Source organism: Epinephelus fuscoguttatus, linkage group LG2 (genome assembly GCF_011397635.1).
Source record: "Epinephelus fuscoguttatus linkage group LG2, E.fuscoguttatus.final_Chr_v1".
NCBI lineage: Eukaryota > Metazoa > Chordata > Actinopteri > Perciformes > Serranidae > Epinephelus > Epinephelus fuscoguttatus.
Window position 1 is genome coordinate 37,395,631 of NC_064753.1, and position 23,258 is coordinate 37,418,888.

A 23,258-nucleotide genomic window follows, 5' to 3' on the forward strand; every position below is an offset into this window, starting at 1 on the left:
CTGTATAACACATTAACACTCACAAAGCAGTTGCATCTCTGGTGGAAACAACTGCAAGTGAACAATATTCTTTTTACTACTGTCAAATGGAGTCATGTGACCTTTTTGCTTGAATTGCTTTTTACCTGGCCCTTCTGGGAGCACACGGAGCTGTTCAAGGGTTTTCAGAAATCCCAGTACTGCGCTTTCAAGTTAGCCAGAGATATAGTAGGTGAGAAAAAGGCTATCAATATGTCATGGTCTCTTTTGCTGTCTGATGTAACAAAAGCATCTCTCACTGACTCACAGATCTGGGCTGGTTTCTTTGGCCCAACTCTGGGAAACCCCTGTATCATGCTTTAAGATCAGTCAGTGAAGTCTATTTCTAGTCTGTTCGAAGACAGCATGGTCATCCACATGCTATGTGGAGAGGTGCTGTATGAAATTCCAGAGATGAATACTTGATTGTTGAGTCTCATTTCCCAGGTCATCAGATACCAGTGCTTTGGGTTGGTGGTTCAGTGCGACTACCAACAAAAGGTTGTCGGTATTTGACAACCACTGTTAGGTTAATGTATTTGAGAAGAAATGGGTTAGTGAGGTCGTGTGCTGTAAAAATGAAAGTAGATAAGAGGAAGAGTCAGAGATCACTTCTGCCTTTCCACCTAATGCCCCTCATTCCAATGCCTTACGCAATCATGCAATCATGCTCCAAAACCCCAGCTGCTACCGTGTGTACCATTTTCATGTTTGTGCTAGCAAGCTGGCTTTGAGCTGTCCTCAAAAGCTACAGCTGCAAATATTTAAAAAAAAGAAAACACATAAAATGATCAATTCTGGCCCGTAGTAGCCTGCTGTCTCTGTCAATCTACATTAAGGCATTATCCCAGGCTAAATCACAGACCTGTACTTTGATCCCACTGTCTATGGTCGGATCATATGAGCCTTGTTTTCTCTGCAGTATGACTGCAGTCAAGCAGTGGGCATTAAAAGCCAAACTACACCAGGTCCAGCTTCGATCAGTCTCCATTCTGCCTGTTGGTCATAACATATCTTACTTAATCAATGTATCCAGCTGGCTAAATGTGCAGCCACTTAATGGATCTGGAAACACAGGCAAGGGTGATAATGCTCTTTTGTTTGTCTACCCCTGGTCAGCAGCTTATCAAAAACTACAGGAACAGATTTTAAAGTAGTTTGTTGGACACTTACACCTCAGGCTAAGGAACTGTTTTAAGCTTGGATTTGGAGCAACATCTTCACCATGTCATCATCTATAATGCACATTACTTTTTGGCTTATAAATATTAAATTGTAAGACACAGAAGCAACTTTTCTTCCCCTTAATTCCTCAGTTTGGTGTCTGCCGCTCCCATTTCTGTCAGATTTTCCTGTTATTCTGAATTCAGGCACTTAAATGATGAACTTGGAAAACGTTAGTCATTCATGTTTACAACACTGCTCTGTAAATGGTGTCCAAAATCTTGTATTCATGGCCAATTTGACATAAAATGCCATCACTCCATACCTGAATGCACTGAGCAACTGCAACCGAATTTGAAGACATGCACAATATCTGCCTGTAGCTTTCCAACAAAATTCTGGAGCATTCTGCCATTACAATATATATCACTACAGTCACATATTTAATTTGAAAGACCGTAGATCATGAGTCTGAAACACAAATGCAAATTTCATATTTGCACAATACACAGAAACCTGAATATTTCCAGACAGGATATAAGTAATCTGGAAATCACATCTGCCTTCAGCCAGTTGACACCACTGTCTTAGATTATGTAACCATATCTGTATTCTGATGTAGTCTAAGATCCAGATGCAGGATAAATATTCTCCATTATCAAAATAACAAAAATCAGAGGAATATGGAGCCTCGGTGGGGGCGTGTACTCTCTCGCTGTGCTTTGAAGTTTACACAAGTCTTCTATTTTTAGAGGATCACACATCTGCAGCTCTGCATATCAAACCCACTGGGCCGTTTGTCTGTACATTTACAAAATCAACCACAGATCAAAAAGCATTGTAAGAGACATTAAAAATAGTCTTTAAAACTCTGATTTTTACAGCCTCTTAAAAGCACGTTATCAACTAGTCCTCTGGGTTTAACTTGCAATGTAAACAACAGACACAAATCACAGTGAATACACAAAAAGACAAACAGTTGTTCTGTTGTATTTGTCATTCAATAGACTTGAACCATTTAGAATAAAAATATGACGCAGCAATTTGTGTAATGGGAATTAGTGAATTAGTGAAAATCAGCCGACATTATGTTTTCATGGTGATAAAGAATGCCATTTTCTTATGTCTACATAATGAGCGCATCTCTTCGTACTTCTCGCCATCTTGTTCCTTCTTATCCACCCTTGTAACTACAGTGAGATCTCAACAAAAGACTATCCACCACCATCTATTGGCCCACTGGACCAGCAACAACAGGGCACCTTCGTTTTACTGTGCATCATTCAAACTCCATTTAACTATACGTCTTTCACTTTCTGTCAATGTGTCAAGAGCGAAGCATGCAACATTCAGAGGCCGAAACCAATAGCATGGAGAGAGAATGATTCCATATTCAATAAGGCTCTAGCTTCATGCTCGCTCATTTGAACTGATGCATTCATGGCTGCTGTAAGTTAGGTGTGCGTGTGTGTATGTGTGTATGTCAGGGTCTGGCCTATGAGCCCTGGGGGTCAGCGTGAGTGTAACTGCATTGGACATGATGTCTAGTGTTCTTCAGATACCCTCTCAGACACAGAAAGAAAACACCAGGCATAGAAACTGTGGCCCTGTGGCAACGTGCAAGGCTTTGGCTTCACAACCTACTCTGTCCTATGCTGTTGAGCAGATATGACCCGAGGTACTCAGCTCGCCTGTTTACATTCAAATAGCCTTGATCTGGGGTCAGTGTAAGGGGAGAAGGGGGACAGAAATGAACAGAGCAATGAATTACTGCGCTATAATCTAGGGAACCGATGGAATCAGACATGAGTGAGGTGAGGCTGTCTGTATATCTATATATAAAAAAAACCCAAAAGGTAAAAATGTAACAACATCATCTACAAAACAAAACACCATTTTGCTAATAGGCAGCAGGAACAGACCAAGCCCAGATTTGGCAGCCATTAGACAGACTCACAGTGTTCTCAGCATGAGGGAATGGTGGCATGAAACAGAGCTGCTCAAGAATTTACTGTGAGCCTGCATTGGCAGAAATTAACTAATGCATTCACATTACTTTTGGTGTGAACTAGGGTCATAAAATGTTTACGAATCAGGTCCTTGTGATTGGCAGGGCGGCGACAACCTATGTGGTCATCAACACAACAAAACTCATGACATAACTGTTTCCATCTGGAACCAATCTTTAACTGAAAGACTCTCCTGTCTGGTTTCTGTTATGTAACGAGAAAGTGCAAGCACATTTTCTCACCTTGCAAACTTTTAAAGCTTCGGGTAAAAACTATCCTAGAGAATGTAACTATGTCATATGTATATATGGCTTTTGAGGGGTTTGCCAAATTAGATGTGATGGAAGATCATGCAGCTATCAATAACGTCACCATCAGTCATGTTCTGCTCGCAATACAAGAGCTGACTTAGGATGCAGTTATGCTTTCTACTGCGCTCTTGAGTTTTTCCTTCAAGCGATCTATTTTTAAGGAAAAAGAGACAACATTTATTGGGGGTATGAACTATTGTGCAGCTTGTCCTACTTGCCACCACAACAGAGGCTCTAATATCAGCGCGCAGGTTTTTCCCATGTCTCATTGCACTTAATGGAATAATGACAAAGCCTCTCGGTCCTGTCAACTTGAGGCACAAAGACAGACAGAGAGTATATAGCCCAAAGAGGTGAATGAATAACAGGCACATGATTTGGCTCAAGGTATAGTGTTTGATCAGCATATGTGCAAAAGACTAGATGGCATGATTTGAGCAAATCTAAGTGTATTATATTCCTCAAAATGATGACAGATGGCACCACGTTTTTGAATATGTCATATCCAGCACCAAAACACAGCCATCCAGCCCTCTAGCTCATGTATCCATATATGGCTCTCTACGTCATGCCTGGCGCAGCTGATGCTAGGATGACAGCGAGCTAATGATCCGTGAGGAGGATTTAACGCCAAATGGTAGCGAGCTTAGCTAGTCCTGCATCCAAACTAAACACAACATTTTATCCCGTGGCGGTGCGCAATATTATCCGCCCATATCCACCTGAAATGTGTACTGCGAAAATTTCACCGGAGCGTGTCCCATTGCAAATATTTGCCAATAATGTTATGGCTGCGCAAAGGGATTCCCTGGCTGTAATTCTAATGTAACGAGATGCAGCTAAAGGTCATTTGAGTGGCTAGCGTTATCTGTCTCGGAGCGATAAATAATACAACGCTCCCCTAAAAGGACAGATGCTGACATTACCGTTGAGCGCCTACTCGAGGATGTTAGCTTGTCAATGTCGGGAGTGACTGTCAAGGTAAACGACAGAGGGTTTGTGATAAGGATGCCCCGAGTAGTCTCGACTCACTGTTTGTGAATCCCTCGGTGCGGCAGTGTGGCTAGCACACCGCTGCCCGGCTAGCCAGCGCTTTAGCTCGCTAGCCAGCCTCGTTTAAAGCCAATAGAACGATAGCTAGCTAACTACCCAGCTAGCTAGTCAGCCGTTAGCTTCAACGGGTGTCATCTCGAGCACATAATATCAAAATAAAACCTCACCGTGAACGGAATGTCATTCACGCTTCCCACCGAATAGCAGCAGTCCCCAGGGTTTACAGCTCCCGTCAGCACCTGATGCAGATGCATTTTCCTTATATTTTAGCAGCAGATGGTGGGGCTTTTTTTAATTATTAATAGCGAGTCCACCCTTTCGGTTTCTCCATCTAGCAACGACTGGGAATTCCATCAGTAGCGTTAACGTTGTCCTCGGCCTGGCAGCGTCGTCTTCCAGTACAGAGGGAAAAGGTTGCGGTGAATTAGTGTTCGACCCGCGTGAATGTATCTTCAACTGGCCCTGTCATCTATTCAAACATGTACAACGGGCCGCCCGTCGCCTCTCGCTGTCAACACCATCCCTACGATTAATCGTGAGAGCAGAGGCAGTGGGATCTCTGCAGCGAACCTGACATGCGCGTTCCCGACGTTGTCCAGGCACGACTGAATGGCCATAGAAATGTAACATCTAGAGTGGGAACACCTACTACTGAACTTCACTCAACTCTCACTCAGGCCATATTTCTCAACTAAAAACACACATAACTACGCTGTCGTATCCATTCGTTAAAACTACCTAAAAACGCATTTTAATGATCAACCATGCATCCTTCTGGTGCACTGTATAGCTGATCTAGTATCGCTTTTCTATGTCTACGGCGCGCCAGGTAGTAGAGCACCCCTCTGTCGGCGATTTGAGTTCATTGATCATAAATGTAGGATCTGGGGTAAAACCAAAACTGATAGGGCAGTACATTTGTCTGTGACCGAAAATAAGTTACTGACTGAGAATAGAAAAAAACTGCAGACATAAAAAAAAAAAAAAAACAACAACACTAAAATGCATTAGGGAGCAGCCTTACTGTAAGAGTTACTAATGTATGGAGCTGTATTGTTGTCTTATATCCTCCTGAGACTTTTGTTTATTAATATGCATTTTTAATTTCTCCTAGCTATTGGGGACCAGTAGGACCCAATAAGTATAAAAAACTTAACACTGTCAATGATAATTAAGTGCCAATGTCCTCAAATGAGACGACAATAAAGTCCCAAAGTCTTCAGAGGAGTACTTAAGTTACTAATTAACAGTGTCCTAGCTTATTACTGTTGTCAAATTTATCATATCAAACTACGAACATTTTTAATCATAAATTAACAGACCATTCAGCTAACTATCTTAACCATATGTGTACTATGTCTAGGTATGTAAGTATGTAGCCTATGTATGTGTGTATCTATGTACATTTGTATGTATGTGTGTGTATATAACCATAGCCTATATTTACTTTTTTTAACATAACCATGTCATCTTTATGATTACTATGTAAAACAGATGTGTGGTGCAATGGGCAGCGTGCAGTTTGTTGGCTGATGGCAGTCTGTACATGTACTGTAGGTACTGAGTGTGTGTGACTGTGAATAGCTACAGCTCTGTGTATGGACCGTATAGATGTAGGAACTGTATGTATAACTGTTTTGTATCTTTTAACAACAGGTACCATATGTATCCAAGACAAAATTCCTTTGGGGCAATAAAGTCAGTCTTATCTAATCCTACATGATTTTTTTTTTAATTGACAAAATGGTTTCCACATACAGTATGGTCCACATCTGCAAATGAGTTCTAGCACACACTTACCACTGGTCAAAAAAATGTCTCTACAGTATTTTTTCTTTTCTCTTTTTAAGTTATATTTTCAGTAGTAATTTGCAGTGTAACATAAATATACAAACAAAAAACTACTTCACCCCCATCCATAAGAAACAATAATGTTGAAGAAGATTATTGCACAAAACCATATTTAATGTTAAAGTTAAGGAGGGGTCAGAGTTCCTAGTGTGCAGGGAACTCTGACCCCTGGGAACTCTGGCGATTGAAGTAGGCAGGTATAAAGGTATCCCTGAAGAGCAGCGTATATGTGTTTTGTGTGATCTTGAAGCTGTTTAAAGCTGTGTGGAAGTGTTGCCACAGAAGGTCGGCATTTATCACAAGTGGGAGACACCTCTGGGTACACACATGAAATTGTTGTGTTTATGATGCATGTGAAATTACAGCTATTTCCAACCTACATGGAGATCAAATTATGAACTGGTTTGCATCTTTACATCCACGGGCTGATTATGAGGCAATAGGCCCATGGGTACGGATGCACAAAAGGCCCCTCCACCTAAGATAAAGTAAAGCTTTGATGTCCCTGAGGGGCAATTTGAGATGCAGACAGTAAAATAAACAAATAGTACCAACAGTACAATACCTTACACACAATATCCAGTATCACACACTGTCAGGGGTAAATCATGGACATTAAGGGTCACTTAACTGTCAGTTAGTACAGATACACACAGTTATTTAACAAGGCACGCTGTTGGAGGTTGTTTTACTTTATCAAAATTCAAAACCACATCAGTCGAACATACAGTAATATACCAAGTGATGCAAGAATGGAAGTCACTTCCAAATCATATCATACAACAAAATGATATATGTGGTTTAAAAAAAAATGCTAAGAAAGCATTGCTGGAAAATAAACTGTACTATTTAATAGTATTCTTTGGTGTGTAAATGTTTTGGGCATTTTTTTCTATTGTATGTTAAATGATGGTATTTATGTGTTAGATTATGATGGATTCAGTCCGAGCTGTCAACTGTTAGTGTTTCTTTTACAGTGGATGTGCATTATGATGTGTTATTTATTGTACTGTATTGTGTTGTGTTGTGTAGTGTGAATGTATGAGAGAGCCCAGGAAGAATAGCTGCTGCAATGCCAAAGCTAATGGGGATCTTAATAAACAAACAAGCAAACTGCTGGTTAAGATAAGCGATAGCAGACGGGACAAAGGACGATCTGTAATGCTTTGTGCTGCATTTAGGGAGTTGAATCCTCTGCCCTGATGGAACATCTGAAACTCAACATGGATGTTGAGACAACTGACCAAGCTTTAGAGGTGACTCTAGGTTATTAAAAGTAACACCAGTGATCTTGCAGCACAACTTTTCCAACTCATTCTTGTTTTTAAGGCTCAAATTAGCAAACCAACAGACAACGTTAAGAGAAAGAACGTACTAGATAAAAGCAAAATAGAACACTTTCATGATTGTCCTATCTACATCAGAACTCTTCAGCTTCCTTAAAAGGAATAGGTGATGCTTTGCCTTCTTACAGATGCCGTCAGTGTTCACATCAAAATTCAACCTTCCCTGCATACGAGCGAGACACATAGACTTTGTGGTGATACTACCTCCTTTTCTGTTGTTTTTCTTTATCTTTATCTATATAATCATTATACAGTACATCTTTTTGTGGTTTTGTGTCTCTTTGAAGTTGTTTTGCATGTGTTTGTGGTCTTCTCCTTATTTCAGGATTTGCTGCTTTACCTTGTCTTACATTATATTATATTAAATATCTTTAGGTTATGGACTAATAGTCAAACAAAACAAGCAATTTGAAGGTGTCACTGTGGGCTCTGGGAACAACATAAGCCTACAACATAAGATTTGAAATGCTGTGACAATGGTGTCCACCTCTTTTTTCAGAGAGTAGAGCATGGGTGGGTTAGATCTTGCTGAGGTTCACTGTAGCTGAAACTGTCTCTCATCTCCTTATCATCCATCGTTCATCTGAAATTTAATGGATCAAATTAGCATACTGTTTATCCACTTCCACCTTTGTATCCCCTCTTACACATCTATTGTCACTCCGTCTCCTCCTTTGTTTCTATATAACTGATGAGAGGACTGACAGGGATCCATAGTGGTGATACACAACCAACCATCATGGCATTGGCCTAGTTATTTAAGCCACACTGACATCATCATGCAGGGCCTGCCTGCCAGCCACCATGACACACAGGACAACAGGACAGAAAATAGCGAGGCAGTAGCCCAGAGAGAATGTGACACATACACATAAACAGTGTCAACAACAATAGTGGGGCACACTCATCCTGTGGCATGTGTGATACTTTGTCCATTTAGCATTTGGTGACGGCCATATTTTGAATGGCGAGTGTCAGACTTTACAGATGTTCTCTACTAATAAAGTGGGCATTATGATCACAGAATCACTTAAAGACCAGTGTAGTGTTTTGACTGTGCATCTTGCCCTTTGTAAGCCATTGTAAATCAGCAGCAAACTCCCTGGATGACTATGTGGCATTATATAACCCAGATAACCATCCAGCAAATTGAAATTCACTGAAATCTTGTTAGAAATCTGCGTCTTTCAGCTCCTTTTGGCTTTGAATAATTTTGAAGGCCAGACTGCCGTGAGGGCCTGTGACTAAGACTGTGAGTGCATCTCCCCCAGCTAAAGTCTTTACCTTAAAGCACCTCTTCTCTGGCTGAAAAAATAATCTAGCTAATGTAGCTCAAATGTTTTTAGGGTAGTTTGTGCTCCTCACCTCTTTCATCAGCCTGGACAAAAAAAAATTGGTGGGCAGGTTCATGTAGATTCAACACATTCTGGCAGATTCCAAGGAAGCTTATTCATGCATGCCTGTGATTATTCTTGACATGATGGAGGACATCCACTTTAGATTATTAAGAAACAGGGGATTCATCTCCTAAGTACCAGAGGTACAGTGCCAGCCAAGAGTGCTGAGATCACTGCAGAGTGAACAGCAGGATGGGAGCCAGCCCAAACTGATGGGGGAGGGGGGGGATCTGGGGGCACGCTTCCCAGTGGAGTTTTTTCCCCCCCAGCTATATGTGGCAGGCATATGTCCTATTTTTCCAAGCATTTGAGATAATACAATGCCCTTAAGATTTGGACATCATTTAGGAAATGAATAATAATAATAACAATCCTGCAGAGCCTATATCCTATTTTGTGTAGCTGTTCTCCAACTGTCTTGAAACTATGACACAACAAATGTTAGAGCAGATTTTCAGTCCTGCCACGCAGAAACAGGCAAAATTGTCTTATGTTGCTATTTTTAATGTCCATAACATAGGTGTAGGAATTTGAAATAACCAGCTTGGCTTATTTCAAAACCCTTTTTATACTATTCTGAAGTTAAGTTCACAAAATTAATATTTAGCTGCAAGTCTGCTACATTTGATTCAATGCCATAATAATCTGGGCTGCTCTGATTGCAAATCAAGGATCCCCAACAATACCATATTTCATTCAGGAACACTTTAATCAAAGTAAACTTTATTTTCATTTTGCAGTGTTATATTAGGTGATATGGCTCTGTTCTGGGGCCCCTCTGCTTTTCCTTGAACCTACGCAGAAAGCCTTTTCCACATGCATACATGGAGGAGGTACAGCAGAGAGAGCACACCTATCTACCCATCCATGCGCCTACATGAAAAACCTAAGGCAGGGAGAGCAGTGACAAAGACCCCAGAGCAGCTTAATTGACAAACAGAAATGACATTAACAAGTCAGACACACCACGAAACAGAGGAGCTGGAGTGGAGCGGCTTGCAGAGGAAACAGCAACACTAGGCAGGTCAGAGCAGTTTAAATAGGGTGCCCAGAATGAGATCTGCCAATTGGTTGCATAGATAGGAATCATGTGATCTATCAGCTGACTCCCTTCCATCAATCAGCTGCTGCTCGAGATCAGCTGATGTAGCTGGGATGTGAGCTGAGCTTGACATCATGTCCTGCCTGAACTATAAATGTGGTCTTCAATATTATGAATTGAATATGAGGCCAACAGAAGAACATTTATGCAGTTATGACAATAATAATAATAATAATAATAATATCTCTTTATTTGTCTATCAACACAAGGCTGTTGAAAGGTATCTCTTCACACACTCCTCCTTTCACACACACCACTCACATGCATTGCAGAGGAGTCATAGCCCAAGGTTAGCTACAGTGCGGTGCTCCTGAAGCAGTTACAGGGTTTGTTGCTTTGCTGAAGTGCACCTCAAAACACCTAAAAAATGTAAGGCTTATGAGAAAACATTTGGGGCTGGAGCTCCAGAAGCCACTTTCCACACACACACACACACACACACACACACACACACACACACACACACACACACACACTCCGCCTCTGGAGAACAGAACCAGGAAATATATAAGGATTCCACTGCTACACTATAGCTAACCACAGAAGAGCGTGTTTAAAGCAGGAAGTGAGGTTCATGCAAGTGTGTGTACAGTGTGTGTTTGGGACAGAGACTGTGGACACTGAGTAACAGCTACCGTATGTCTGGATATTGCAGTAGGGTTGGAAGAAGGTTGATGCAGTGTTTGTAGTCCCCGCGGTGTCATTGGGAGACAGAGCCTTGATCTACAGAGAGCAGAATTAAATGCATTATAGATTTTCTCATTTCATGGATGGTTGCTTGCTGGAGGGAGCTCCGGTCTGGCCCTGAGGTGCAAGACATTCTGCTCCCCAGGACAAAAATGTAATGGAGCTTCTTCACAATCTTGAATAATTAAATCAGTGCATGTTGTTTAAATGTACCTGTCATGAGGGTGTCAATATTAACAGTGCAAATGTCTTAGTTTTCTGCCAAAGCACAGATACTGAGATAAACAACAGCTTGAACACAAAGGCATCTTGTGTCTTCACAGTGAAGGAGGGAGAGTGAATCTGACATTTCAATCAGACTTTGATGAAAGCTAAATAATTAGTAAATATCCAAGGAATCTTTTTTTAAATCAAGTTTTACAAACAATAGAGACCCTCTTCATGTCGCTCTGTGTGTGTTTTGCCTTGTAACTGTCTCAAAAGAAATGGGCCATAACCAGCAGGGAGCAAAGAATAACCTAATTATTCACTGGTTTTCGAGGAAGAAGCCAGTTCTGAATATAGTCATGTTAGAAATTATGACATGAACACATTGTGATGTTTGCAAACAATGCTAATGGGGCCCAGGAGAGCAACACAGGACATCTATTATGTTGATTGTTGCTTTGAAATGTTAGAGTAATATGGAGAGAGCATGGGGGAAGAGCTGCTACTAAATTACACCACTAGCTCTTAGCCTCTGCATACTGATGGCAGATAAGGTTTAGAATAACGAGATCAAATCAAACCGGGTGATCTGATTAGGTCACCTTTGTTCATTAAAACGATTCTCAGCTAGTTTCTTTGCACAGAAACCAAAGTTCAAGAACTAGCAGCCTGATACCTGAGCAAAAAGCACGCAGGAGGAATCTTCCACAGAATCCGTGCTTTAATTTCCGTCTTGTGTTATTTCCTTATTATCTGCTTAGAGAGGAGATGAGGTGAGTCATGCTAATGGCGGAAAAGCAATGCTGCATTCCAAAGAACATGACTCTTGTACGCGACCGGGCACGAATCTCATCCATCCGGTTGTGAGGAGTTATCAAGGGCCCTGAATGAGACAGAACAAGCAAGGGATTTGGAAGCAGGCTTAAAACAGGCCACTCAAGTGTTCATCCATCTACTCTATTCATGAGCAGATGTGTAGTACATGCCTCCAGTCTCAGAGCATGCCGCATGCAGCCTCTCTATGTCTCCAGCTTTATCTTCCTCCCACTAACATTTCACAAAGCTGATTGTGTTCAACTCTAACAAATGATACCAATGGAATACAATACGCGAAGGCTTTGAAAAGGCACAATGTGTGCAATGAATGTACAAAGAGGCACCGACAAAGATGTAAAAAGCAGGCCTGGAAGCAGCTGTCACTTACAAAACTGAGTGACATATCTATTTATCTGTGGGGCAAGTAGTACGTTTTTTGATGATGTGTAAACGCTGCAGTAAAGCAGGTCAGTTTTGCCACCTGAAGGCAGTTAAATAATAAACAATATTACTGCTAGTCATCTTTATTCAATCAATCAGTCAAACTGTTCCATGAAAATAGTGTTTTACCTTTAACAACATGCTTAAATAAGAGTACAGGGAGGTAAAGCATTTCATAACAGCGTCAATAAAACTTCAGAACAGCTTTATTGAGACGCAGAGATTGCCCTTAAAGTCTGATTTAAGGTCAGACCTTTTTTAAAGCCTGTAATGACACTTAACCACTTTGTACAGGAATTTGTGTAATGCAGGCTGAAAGCCGTGGTCAGGGGCAAGGTCTACTCCTGATAGCCATTTTCTAACCTTGTTAACTTTCTGTGTCTGTGTGTAAGAATATGAAAGTGTCAGTGTTGCTGCAAAAGGCCAAAAGACAGTCACATGGTAAGAGTGCTGCACATTGGTCCTTTGGGAAAGTGATTGCACCTACAGTATGATGATGATCTGTTTCAGTAACATAAAAAACTTGCCCAAATATTATCAGTTCTGTCTTCTTTACTAGACGACTATAATGTCATGTTCTTAACACTTAGCTGTGGAGATTGCTGCTGTGACAGTTTGAACTCAGGCATGTTATATGACACACATTGCTCCAGTGCTTTCCACCCTACATTGCTCACCCACTGAGAGCTGAATTGGGTTTAAACATTCTATTGTTCGAATCTAAAGCACTGCAGGGGCCGGCAGAAATCTCAGAGCGGAAACGTCCCATTTCTTCAGATCCAAACCATCTTGTGATTGCTTTTTAGGACTAAAGAAGGCCATTATGTTTGCTATTATGGTTCCCAAAATTGGCGTCATTTGTCACTGTCATCATCTACGGACCCTAGGAAGAGTAGTTTTAACTGCGGTAACAACTAATGGGAAGCCTGAAGAGTAAAGAATAAATTCATCCTGAAAAACATCCAGGTCATATTTTTGGGAAGTTATTAAACGTACCTTTTATTTACAATGTTTTAAGCATTTGAACAAATGCCTCGGACATTATAATGTTTAACACTTTCTGTTTGCTGTTAGATGAATGCCATTTATTGGAGCTACAGTGCAACAACATTGTCTTTCATATCTATATTTTAGTTTTTATTGTCTACTTTGTGAGATGTGTATGTCTGCTTTGTAACAAAATTGTTTTTGATTTGTCTATGGTGCTTATCGAACTGATTTTATAGAGAGGGCTGTTAAAGGTCCAGTGTGTAGGATTTAGGGTCAACTTTAGGGTCAAGGCAGAAATGGTATATAATATTCAAAGCTATGTTTTTATTTGTTTATAATCACCTGAAAATAAGATTTGTAGTTTCGTTACCTTAGAATGAGCTGTTTATATCCACATACAGGGCAGGTCCTCTTCTACATAGTCCACCATAATGTTTCTACAGTAGCCCAGAATGGACAAATCAAACACTGGCTCTAGGCAGGGCCATAAGTGTTTTTGCATTGGCCACCATAGTTCTCCTATATCCTCCGGAGACCCTGTGTCCTCATATGAGGACATCACATTTTGGGTTTTCTTGACCTTATACTTTGTTCTACTTGACTTAAACCTGTTTTTGTGCCATCTAGTGGTAGTTAGAGCACACTACACTAATCCATGTAAAAACAAGATGGCAGCCATCTCTGCCAAGTCAGTCTGCAGCCGATCCCGACACAAAAGTCGACAAGGTCCAAAACCTGATCACATTTTATGGTTTAAACTTGATTATTTATGATTATTAATGTTTGTAGTTTGTTATAATAACAAATTTGACCAATTTTAGCAACAGTAACAAGCTAAAATTCCATTTATTAGGGAGCACTTGTTTGAGGACATTGGGACTTTATTGTTTCTTTTGCGGACACTGGGACTTAGTTATTGTTGACAATATTTAGTTTTTTATACTTATCAGGTCCTTCTGATAGCTAGGAGAAATTAAAAATGCATAGCAATCAAAAGTTAGGGTCTCGGGAGGATACGTGCTTGGGACATGGGAAAGGTTTTCACTTCTCAACCTCACCGCTTGATGCCACTAAATCCTTCACACTGGACCTTTAAGTAATTAGTATCTAATGAAAAACATGTTCTGGAAATTTGACCAGTGCCTCATAAAGGTTGTAAATCCTGTCTGTATCCTCTTGAGCCTCAGTATTTTGTAACAGTGCTGCTAATTAAGACCAAAACTGCTGTAACCAGATGGCAGCCACAGCCTCTGGATGAACTGATGGATGTTAATGTTTTTTCTACCGTGAAGGAGAAAAAAACGTGATTCTCATAACAGGTTTATTTGTTCTTTTATCAGTCTGCATTTTCTTGCAGCAGTTGAGTGTAATTACCTCTCCTTATCCCCTCGGCCTCAGCAGTTTCTCCCATTGCATCACAGCATTTGAATTTGGTGTGAATGCTTGTTAACCTCATACACCTGCTTCTCTATTGTACAGTCAGTCTCATCTGCTCTCGCTTTCTTTCTCCTGCTGTCTCTGTCTGGCACACTCCGCAATCCTGCTCAGATTCTCTGAGATTTCTGTGTCTGCAGAGATACTGAAGATTGATGGCAGCTATTCCAGAGCATCGTCTCTGTCTTTGACACCGCCCCTTCTTCTCCATCTCTCTCCACACTCTTGTCGCTTTCCCCTCCTCTTCCCGCTTTGAGGAAGGTCAGCCTCTCTTACTGTGGTTAAACTAGTCCATCTGTCTCCCCTGCTTTCCCGTCCAGCCAGCCTTGAGCTAACTGATGAATCTCTCACACCTGCAGTTGTTTCAGGGATGATTTACTGCCACTGCTGATGCGCGCGTGTGAATTATTTCCTTTCCTATTCACAGGTTCAGAATCCTATTCAGGTCTCTTCCTGCACTCAATAATGCAATCTAATTGTGTTTGTGTGTTCTCTCACATAAGTGCAATTGTGTTGCACAGTTTCCTCTGCCCCTTTCGTGCTGTAACAGGATTACCTTTTTTTTTCATCTCCGCATTATTGAGCTTTATAATGTTTCTCTGTCTCATTCATATTTGGACTGCATCCTAACCCATTCTATTTTTGGCAGCAGGTGCCTGTGCTCACAGTGTGTGGGTGTGTGTGTGTGTGTGTGTGTGTGTGTGTGTGTGTGTGTGTGTGTGTGTGTGTGTCTATTTTCAAAGCACCTTTGCATAAGAGTGATATGTTGTAGTATATAATTTGTCAGACACAAATATGAGGTCTTCTATGCAAAATACAGTATATGTGAGAGGACCAGATGGTGGGCGTGAGCAGATTTCTGAGATGGCTCTGAAGTATGAAGAGAAGATCAAGGGCTTGACACACAAACACTCGCACACCCCATCCACCCCCCACCCTTTCACACACACACACACACACACACACACACACACACACACACAAACAGACCCTACCAAAGCTTATAATCCCAAGTGAGTTGTAACAGGTTACTGACTCACAGTGACAGAAAAGAGGAGCTCCTGAAAGAAAAGAGAAGAGAGAGCATAACAGCTGTACAGTCACTGAGCTTTATATGCACCCAAGAACCTCATATGACTTTATGTTAGCATTCTCTGCATGCACACAAATCTGCACATTTGCATGGCAATTCCTCTACATTTGCATAGAAAGAGCTTCACACATCTGTTATTCATGTATGCACCATGGGACTTCGGCAGTTTCTTTTAGCCCACGTTCTCTAATAAAGAATACTAATCATGTTACTGTTTAGTTTAGGTAAAACCCCGAGTGGATGGTTAGGTCATGTGTTTAGCTGAAGTGTTTTGCAGTGTTTCAAAAGCAGACATGCATCTATAGACTTGACAGTAATAGACAAAGCAGCTGCGGGATCACTCATAGATATTCAGTTAGGAGTTTGCAGAGCAGGGTCACAGGCTGGAGCAGGTGGAGTCAGGAGCCACTGTAGAAAGGTTGGCTACCTGTGGTGGGCGAGCATGCTCTGACACAGGAGCTGCTGTCATTGCTCTGTATGCATCATTTAAATTCAATAAATCTTTATTGTCCACACTATTGACAACAAGAGGGTAACAGGGCTCTTTAAACAACAAGTAATAATATAAGCTTTGAGTTTGTAGAGTGCAATGAGTAAAAAAGTGCAACTAGTAGAACATGCAAATTGCATTAATAATCACTGAACCCTGTGTCTCCAATCAGAGGGCAGGAAGGGGAACTCCTGGTGCGAAGGGTAGGGTGGTTGGGCCAAGATCAAGGTGGCCTTGAGACTGGGCTGGGATTCCCCTGTAACGTCAAAGCAGGTGTTCATCACTCTCTGTAGCTTTGTCTGTCTCCTCGCCGTCAGATTCCCAAACCAGCAGAACAGAAAGTAAAACTGTTTCAATACAAGATCTAAAATACAGAGTCGTAACTGCTGTTGAAAGAGTTTAGTTTCCTTGGTTAAAAACTTTCTTTGCTGTGCTCTGGAGCTGAGCTGCCGTTTGCGTTATCATCTAACATCCTATTAGATGATGTTTTAAAATAGGAGGAGAAGGAGAATAATATTAGGAGGACAGTTCTGTCACCACACCCTCTTTGGAAACAAATGCAGACGACAAGATTGGCATCAGTCCTTGCAGTATCAGTAGGCGAGGGAGCTCTTATGCAGTCGACCACTAGAGGTCGACAGAGGGTCATTACTTTTATTATAGCATCAGAAGTAGGAGTAGGTCAGGCAGTATATCTAAACAGGGATTATCTTCACTTTCCATACTTGCAACTACTTCCTTCTTTACCATGTATACATTTTTGTCTAGGAGTCAATGCAGTGCACCTTGTTATAGCAAAGAGATCTATCAGCTGCAAAATCCTAATTTATATCTGACTAGGGAGCTTTGTTCTGTGTCATAACCGTGCCTCTCTGTCCCTGGATGTTTCCTGTCACTCTCCCCTGACAACTAACATCTAAACATCAGAAATCTCAGGGCAGAAATGTCCATTTCTTCAGATCCAAACTATTTCGTGACTGCTTTTTAGGACTAAAGGAGGCCATTATGTTTCCTATTGTTGTTCCCAATCTCTTGCATCATTTATCACTGTCATCATCATCTATGGAAGAAAAGTTTTTAAAGTGGTAGCAAGTAATGGGGATCTTGAATGATAAAAAATAGATAATTCATCTTAAAAAAACCATCCAGGTCATATTTTTATTTTAACAAATGCCTCAGCTTTTCTAGTGAGTGCTGTGCAATATTATGTCTGACACTATCTGTAATACACTCTCCCCTGACAACTATCTAATGAAATCAACATGTCAGCAAGTGAAATGGACACTGTGCCTCCTAACTTGTGCTGTACCTGTATGTGACAGTTTCAGACCTTTCCTAAATTGACCCTTCATTTATAAAGGTTCAACGCTCAGCAAATCTGTTCCCTGAAAAAGTTTTGCTGATATTTCCTCATTTCCTGCAAAAGTAAATCAGATATAATACAACTATTTGGACTGGACAAACACTATGTCAGGGCTCTGTATACATAATTCAAATACACTTCAAAATAGGTTTACATTATTGCTCTGTTGAATCAGATTTAGATCTTATGTTTGTGACAGAGTGATTTAAGTGTGGTGATGTAAACCCACTCACTCTGGACAACAGTGGCTGGCCGTTCTTTTCAATAAATGTACTGACTGTGGAGCAATTTTCCATTTAAGGTGCAGATGTCAAAAGTAGACAAGATAAATCATGCGCTGCATTTCACAAAAATAGGGAAAAAATATATATTTTGGCGGGGCTGTGACACGTCTTACATCATCGCTATTGCTGTGATTCTGATCGCTTAGTTTGGTCCTTCAGTTCAGCCAAGCGTTTATTCTCAGCCTACTGAAATCTAAACATAACTGTGGTATATCAGCAAACCCCCGACAGTGTTGAGTGGTTGCTTCATCAGGAGTTTGTTTTATTTTTTAACCCTCATCCTGCCAACACATTCAACATTGAAGGACTACAAACTGGGGTCCCCAAGAATAAACTTCTGTAAGAAACAACCATCATAGCAAAGTGTTACTGTGTATTTAACATATTAACAGCGTTAGTTATGTGATTAATGTAATCTAAAAACAAGCAAAACAGAAACAAACAGATTGTTATTATTTTAGGAATTTACAGTTAAGTTGCATATTGTGAAATAAACCCCCAGTCATTTAACATTTTTAGGCTTTCAGCACAAAAGAAGTTCTCAGTATACCCCCCCCCCACCCCCCACCCCCCCGGTCAAAATAAAGGTTGAATAAATGTCATTCAAATGTGATTTTTAAATATGTACACAATGTAAAATGAACTGTGTTTACATAGCACTATGAGCACCACACGCTGCAGGCACTTATAGCACATGATTTGGCTCATTCTATACTCAGGGCGCGCTGGCAAGTGACAGGAGGAGCAAACATTTGCTTATTTCCTGCCTGTGTTGGGGAGCAAAGGCAGCACCCAACAGAGCAGATTTTCCAGCCAAGCGTTAGATGTCCACAGCAGCAAGTGGAGTTTTCGTGAATTGGTCATTTGAATTTGATAGTCATAAAAGATTTTAGTATGAAATATATAATGGATTTCTGACTTTGAGCATCGTCATACCTCAGTGAAGAGCTGTATTTAGGGTCATCGACAGAGCACATGAGGATAAACTGAACTGACCAATGAGGGCCTCTGTCCCACCTGACAGTGTGTGCTACTTTAAATCAGAACCCTTGGCAAATATGAACTCACTGAATAGTTCCATGAGTTAAAACTGTGTCGGAGAAATTGACTGCTTCTGACTGACTGACCACAACACATTGTACTTTCAAAAAGCACTTATTTAACAAATATGAAGTCATCAGGGACAAACTGATTGAATATCTGAATGTCCCAAAGTCCTGAAAGGTTGTAATGACAGAATAAAGCACCTGCCAAATATGCAAAAAGTATACTTCTTGGTCTGAAGTTACTGCAGTCGGTAGGATAAGGGTGGTAAACTAGACAATACATTTTACAGCCTGTTCAGAGACACACAGCCACCATAAATTCATCCTATTTCTTATATTAAGTGGTATACGCCTCTGGGTCTGCCCTGGGAATGTCTGGCCTGGGAACCCCTCGGGATCCCCCAGGAGGAGCTGGAGAGTGTTGCTGGGGAGAGAAACGTCTGGAATACTTTGCTCAGCCTGCTGCTCCTGCGACACAGCTTTGGATAAGCAGCTGCAAATGGATGGATGGATGGATGGATGGATGGGGTCTGTGACATCTATGGAAGAAATTTAAGCTTGTTACTCCTGAAAATTGTTTGGTGATAGTGCAATACCACATATGAGCCAGCAGAGGGCACTGTTGACTGGTGACTGCTCACCTATGGAACTGTTTTAGCACTGATATGAGCAAGTAAATAAGATGCAGACTGAGCCTGCTCTGTGTTCTGTGTGGTTTTGATGCATGAATAAACTACACTGAGGATGTAAGTTATTACCTTATATTGGTTCGTGGGTCCTGGCAATCATTAATACCAGGAGTAGAGGTGGTAGTGAACAAATTATGTCTGTGTGTGCATGTGTGTGTGTGCTTGTGAAATGTATTCTTGCTGACATGTGCCACATTTGTGCCGTCTCTTAGTTTCTAAGTGATTTTACAGTATGTGTGAGCCTGTGTGCATCTGCTCCTGTGTATTTTCCTGCATGCACATATGCAGTATGCATTTACACGCGTGTGTGTGTCTAGCATAGGCAGACGGGTTAACCCCAGGAATGTAGTAGCCTATAGAGCAGGAGGAAATTATTATACCGCACGGTGCCACTGGTGCTGCTGGGCAGCTTTGCCCCTCCCTCCCCCCCATCTTACATACGGCTCTGTTGGCTCAATAACCTACAGTGAGATTATCAGGATTATATCATGACACAGGCCAGTGTGGTAAATAAAAAAAAGAAAAGACAACAGATAGTAAGATTAGGAGAAAAATCCCCACCACGGGATTGTGTTTGCTCATTTGCTTAGAAGGCAGTAAGAAGGGTAGCAAATATTTCTACATGTACTGTTTTGCTTTTCCAAAAAAGAAAAGAAAAGTAGAACTGAAGTAATTTCAGAGTTAGTGTTTTTGTCAGAGTTGGCTGAGTGATAATTATCGCTTACTGCCAAACATCCAGCTCCAGTAGGAGGAAATATGGCACAGATTTAGTCCTTTTAATACCTGCTTTGTAGTCACACAATAGTCCACATTGTGTGCTCAAAAGTATTTAACAGAAACTACTTTAGTTAGGAATTGTATTCAGGTCTGAAAAGGTGTTTTTTCTTCTAATGGAGATTAGATATGAGGGAAAATGACTGCAATAATAAATGGTGTTTTTCAATAGTGCCTGATTTGAAAGTGGACAGTTGTAAATGGTTCTGTCTGTGTGTGTCTTTGTGCTCTGGCTGGTCATTAATCTGAACTATCAGGACTGATAAGATGTTTCTAAAGAGAGAGGCACCTAAAGGATCACTCTCAGACTGATAGGTGTGGTGTGTAAGGGAGAGAGAGGGAATGTGTAAAGCCATAGCACTTGAAAAGACCTTGAGTTTGATGATGGTCATACTGCAGCCCTTGTAAATTTTAAAGGAAGCTCATAATAGACTTCTTATCTGAGCTGAGGAGACAATGAAGCCTGTGAAGGGGGAGAAGCAAATAAAGGGAACAGGTCTACGAGGTGGAGGGAAGGGAACACTATTTCATACCTGTTCAAACAAGAGCCATTAGGCTTTGGCACGAAGAAAGCTGTGGCGAGAGGAGATTCAGTCCCAGGTGTCGAGAGAAGCAGAGATTTCCAGATTTCTTTATTGTCATTGTGCAAACATAAAATTAAATGCAGGGGCACTCAAGGATCAGACTCATATATAAAAATAAGTTACGAATAGTAATAAAATAATAGTAAATAAATAAATGCCTCCATTCCACTCACATTCTACACAATTGTAGATACCCTTCATTCACTCATTGCCAACGTATGCAGTTAAAATGGGGTAAAAAAAAAAAAAAAAAAAAAGTGTTCATGCATATTATTGCATATAAAACAAGTTGTTGCATTTAAGAAAGAACTGTAATGTATTTTAGTGGGTTTGCTTCAGTGATCACTAACCTGCTCCTTAGTTTTCTCTTTCTTCCCCAGATTTCTATTTAATTCTGTTCAAAATTGTCAAAACTGTTAATTGTTGTCAATTAAAAGCTTGACTGAGTTACAAGCAACACACATCTTGCTTACCAGTGGGCTCTTTCTGCAAAATCAGCATAACATTTTCCAAAATTTTAACTTTTAACTGAAGAAGAGGGTGTCTTTAGTTAAATTTCATTTACATTTAGACACACACACACACACACACACACACACACACAAGTAAAACTGGCTGACAAGAGCAATAAAAGAAAAAAAGGTGCTACACAAACTGTAATTTGACTGTAAATTCAAGGGAAACAATATGTTAAAAGAGCTCATGTCAGTAATATCCAACTTGCTTTGCCTGGGGGCCACTTATGCAAAATGACAGGTCACAGGTCAGGTGTACACAGGGGCATTTCTAGGATTTGAGGTCATTCAGGGCCGTGTGCAGAACTCCTTCTGAAGGCCTCCTCTAGAACATTTTTTGATAAACAAGCTGTATTTTAATACTTTTTTATGCATTTTGACACATTATTTACATTCAAAGTAAAAAAAGAAATTCCAAATTAAATCAATTTATTTTCAGTGTGAATTAGAAAATGATTTGGGGGCCACCTGGCACTCTACTTAGGGCCAAATTCGGCTTGCTGGCTGTATGCTGACTATCACTGGATTACACACTTAGGTGTTGACAGAATGGAGTGAAATTTGTAGGACCAGTCCAGTCGCCAGAATAAAATATCCTCCTGAGACCCAAGCTTTTGTTTGGTATGCATTTTTTCTCCTAGCTATTTGGAATCAGTAGCACCCAATAAGTATAAAAACCTAAACACTGTAAACGATAATAAAGTCCCAGTGTCCTCAAACAAGACGACAATAAAGTCCCAGTGTTTTCAAATGAGTACTTCCTAATACTTGCTAATAAAACAGTGTCTTAGTAACTATTGCTAAAATAAATCACCTTTGTTGCCAAGTTTCAACCATTAAATGTGCTGCCATCTTGTTTTCACATGGATAAGTGTATTGTGCAAATGATCCTTCCGCATGTTGACCGACGGAAACCTTGTTATGACAGAATCAAGTTTGATTGTCTTCTCGGCGCTCCACCAGGGCCACTAGATGGGACAAGAAAGTGTACATGAATGGTGACAACAGATCAAAGTTAAGTAGACTGAAGTATACCCAAAGTAACCCCAAAATTAGTTTGCCTCATATGAGAACACGGGGTCTTAATATTTTAAAGGTTAATGTTTTTTATGCATTCTGACACATTATCTACATTCAAAGTTCAAAGAAAATCCCAAATTGAAAACAGTTATTTCCACTGTGAATTAGAAAATGATTTGGGGGCTTTATGGCACCCTGCTGAGGCCAAATTTGGCCCACTGGCTGTATATTGACTGGATTAAATGCTTAAGTGTTGACAGAATGGAATGGACCAGTCCAGTCACAAGAATAAAATATTAGCATCGTACCTCTCTGCAAACAATGGATATGTTTCATTTAAGAGACCTCATCATCAGACCTGTTAAAGACAAACAAAAGCATGCATTTTTCAACAACAGTTCAGGACATATCCAGCCGTCCTTGGTATTTCTAGCGAAAACATGTTTTCCCAACCCTTACCAAGTGTTTTTTGTCCCTAAACTTAACGAGATGTAGCCACTGCATTGTCACAACATAAAACTGAAAACTGAAACATAAAATATTAGCACATCCACTCCATATGAAATAAACAAAT

The 23,258-nt window shown here is 40.6% G+C and overlaps 1 protein-coding gene across 7 annotated transcripts in view; it reads right to left on the reverse strand.

Moving 5' to 3' along the window:
- The window catches only part of dmxl2 (Dmx-like 2), a 43,845-nt gene extending 38,714 nt beyond the window's left edge, over window positions 1-5,131 (reverse strand). For all 7 annotated transcript variants that reach the window (XM_049601309.1, XM_049601301.1, XM_049601340.1 and 4 more), the window contains exon 1: window positions 4,723-5,131. In XM_049601309.1, the coding sequence (XP_049457266.1) occupies window positions 4,723-4,809 (87 nt within the window). In that variant the 5' untranslated portion in view covers window positions 4,810-5,131. The remainder of the gene's footprint in view (window positions 1-4,722) is intronic.
- Between the last annotated feature and the right edge of the window lie 18,127 nt (window positions 5,132-23,258).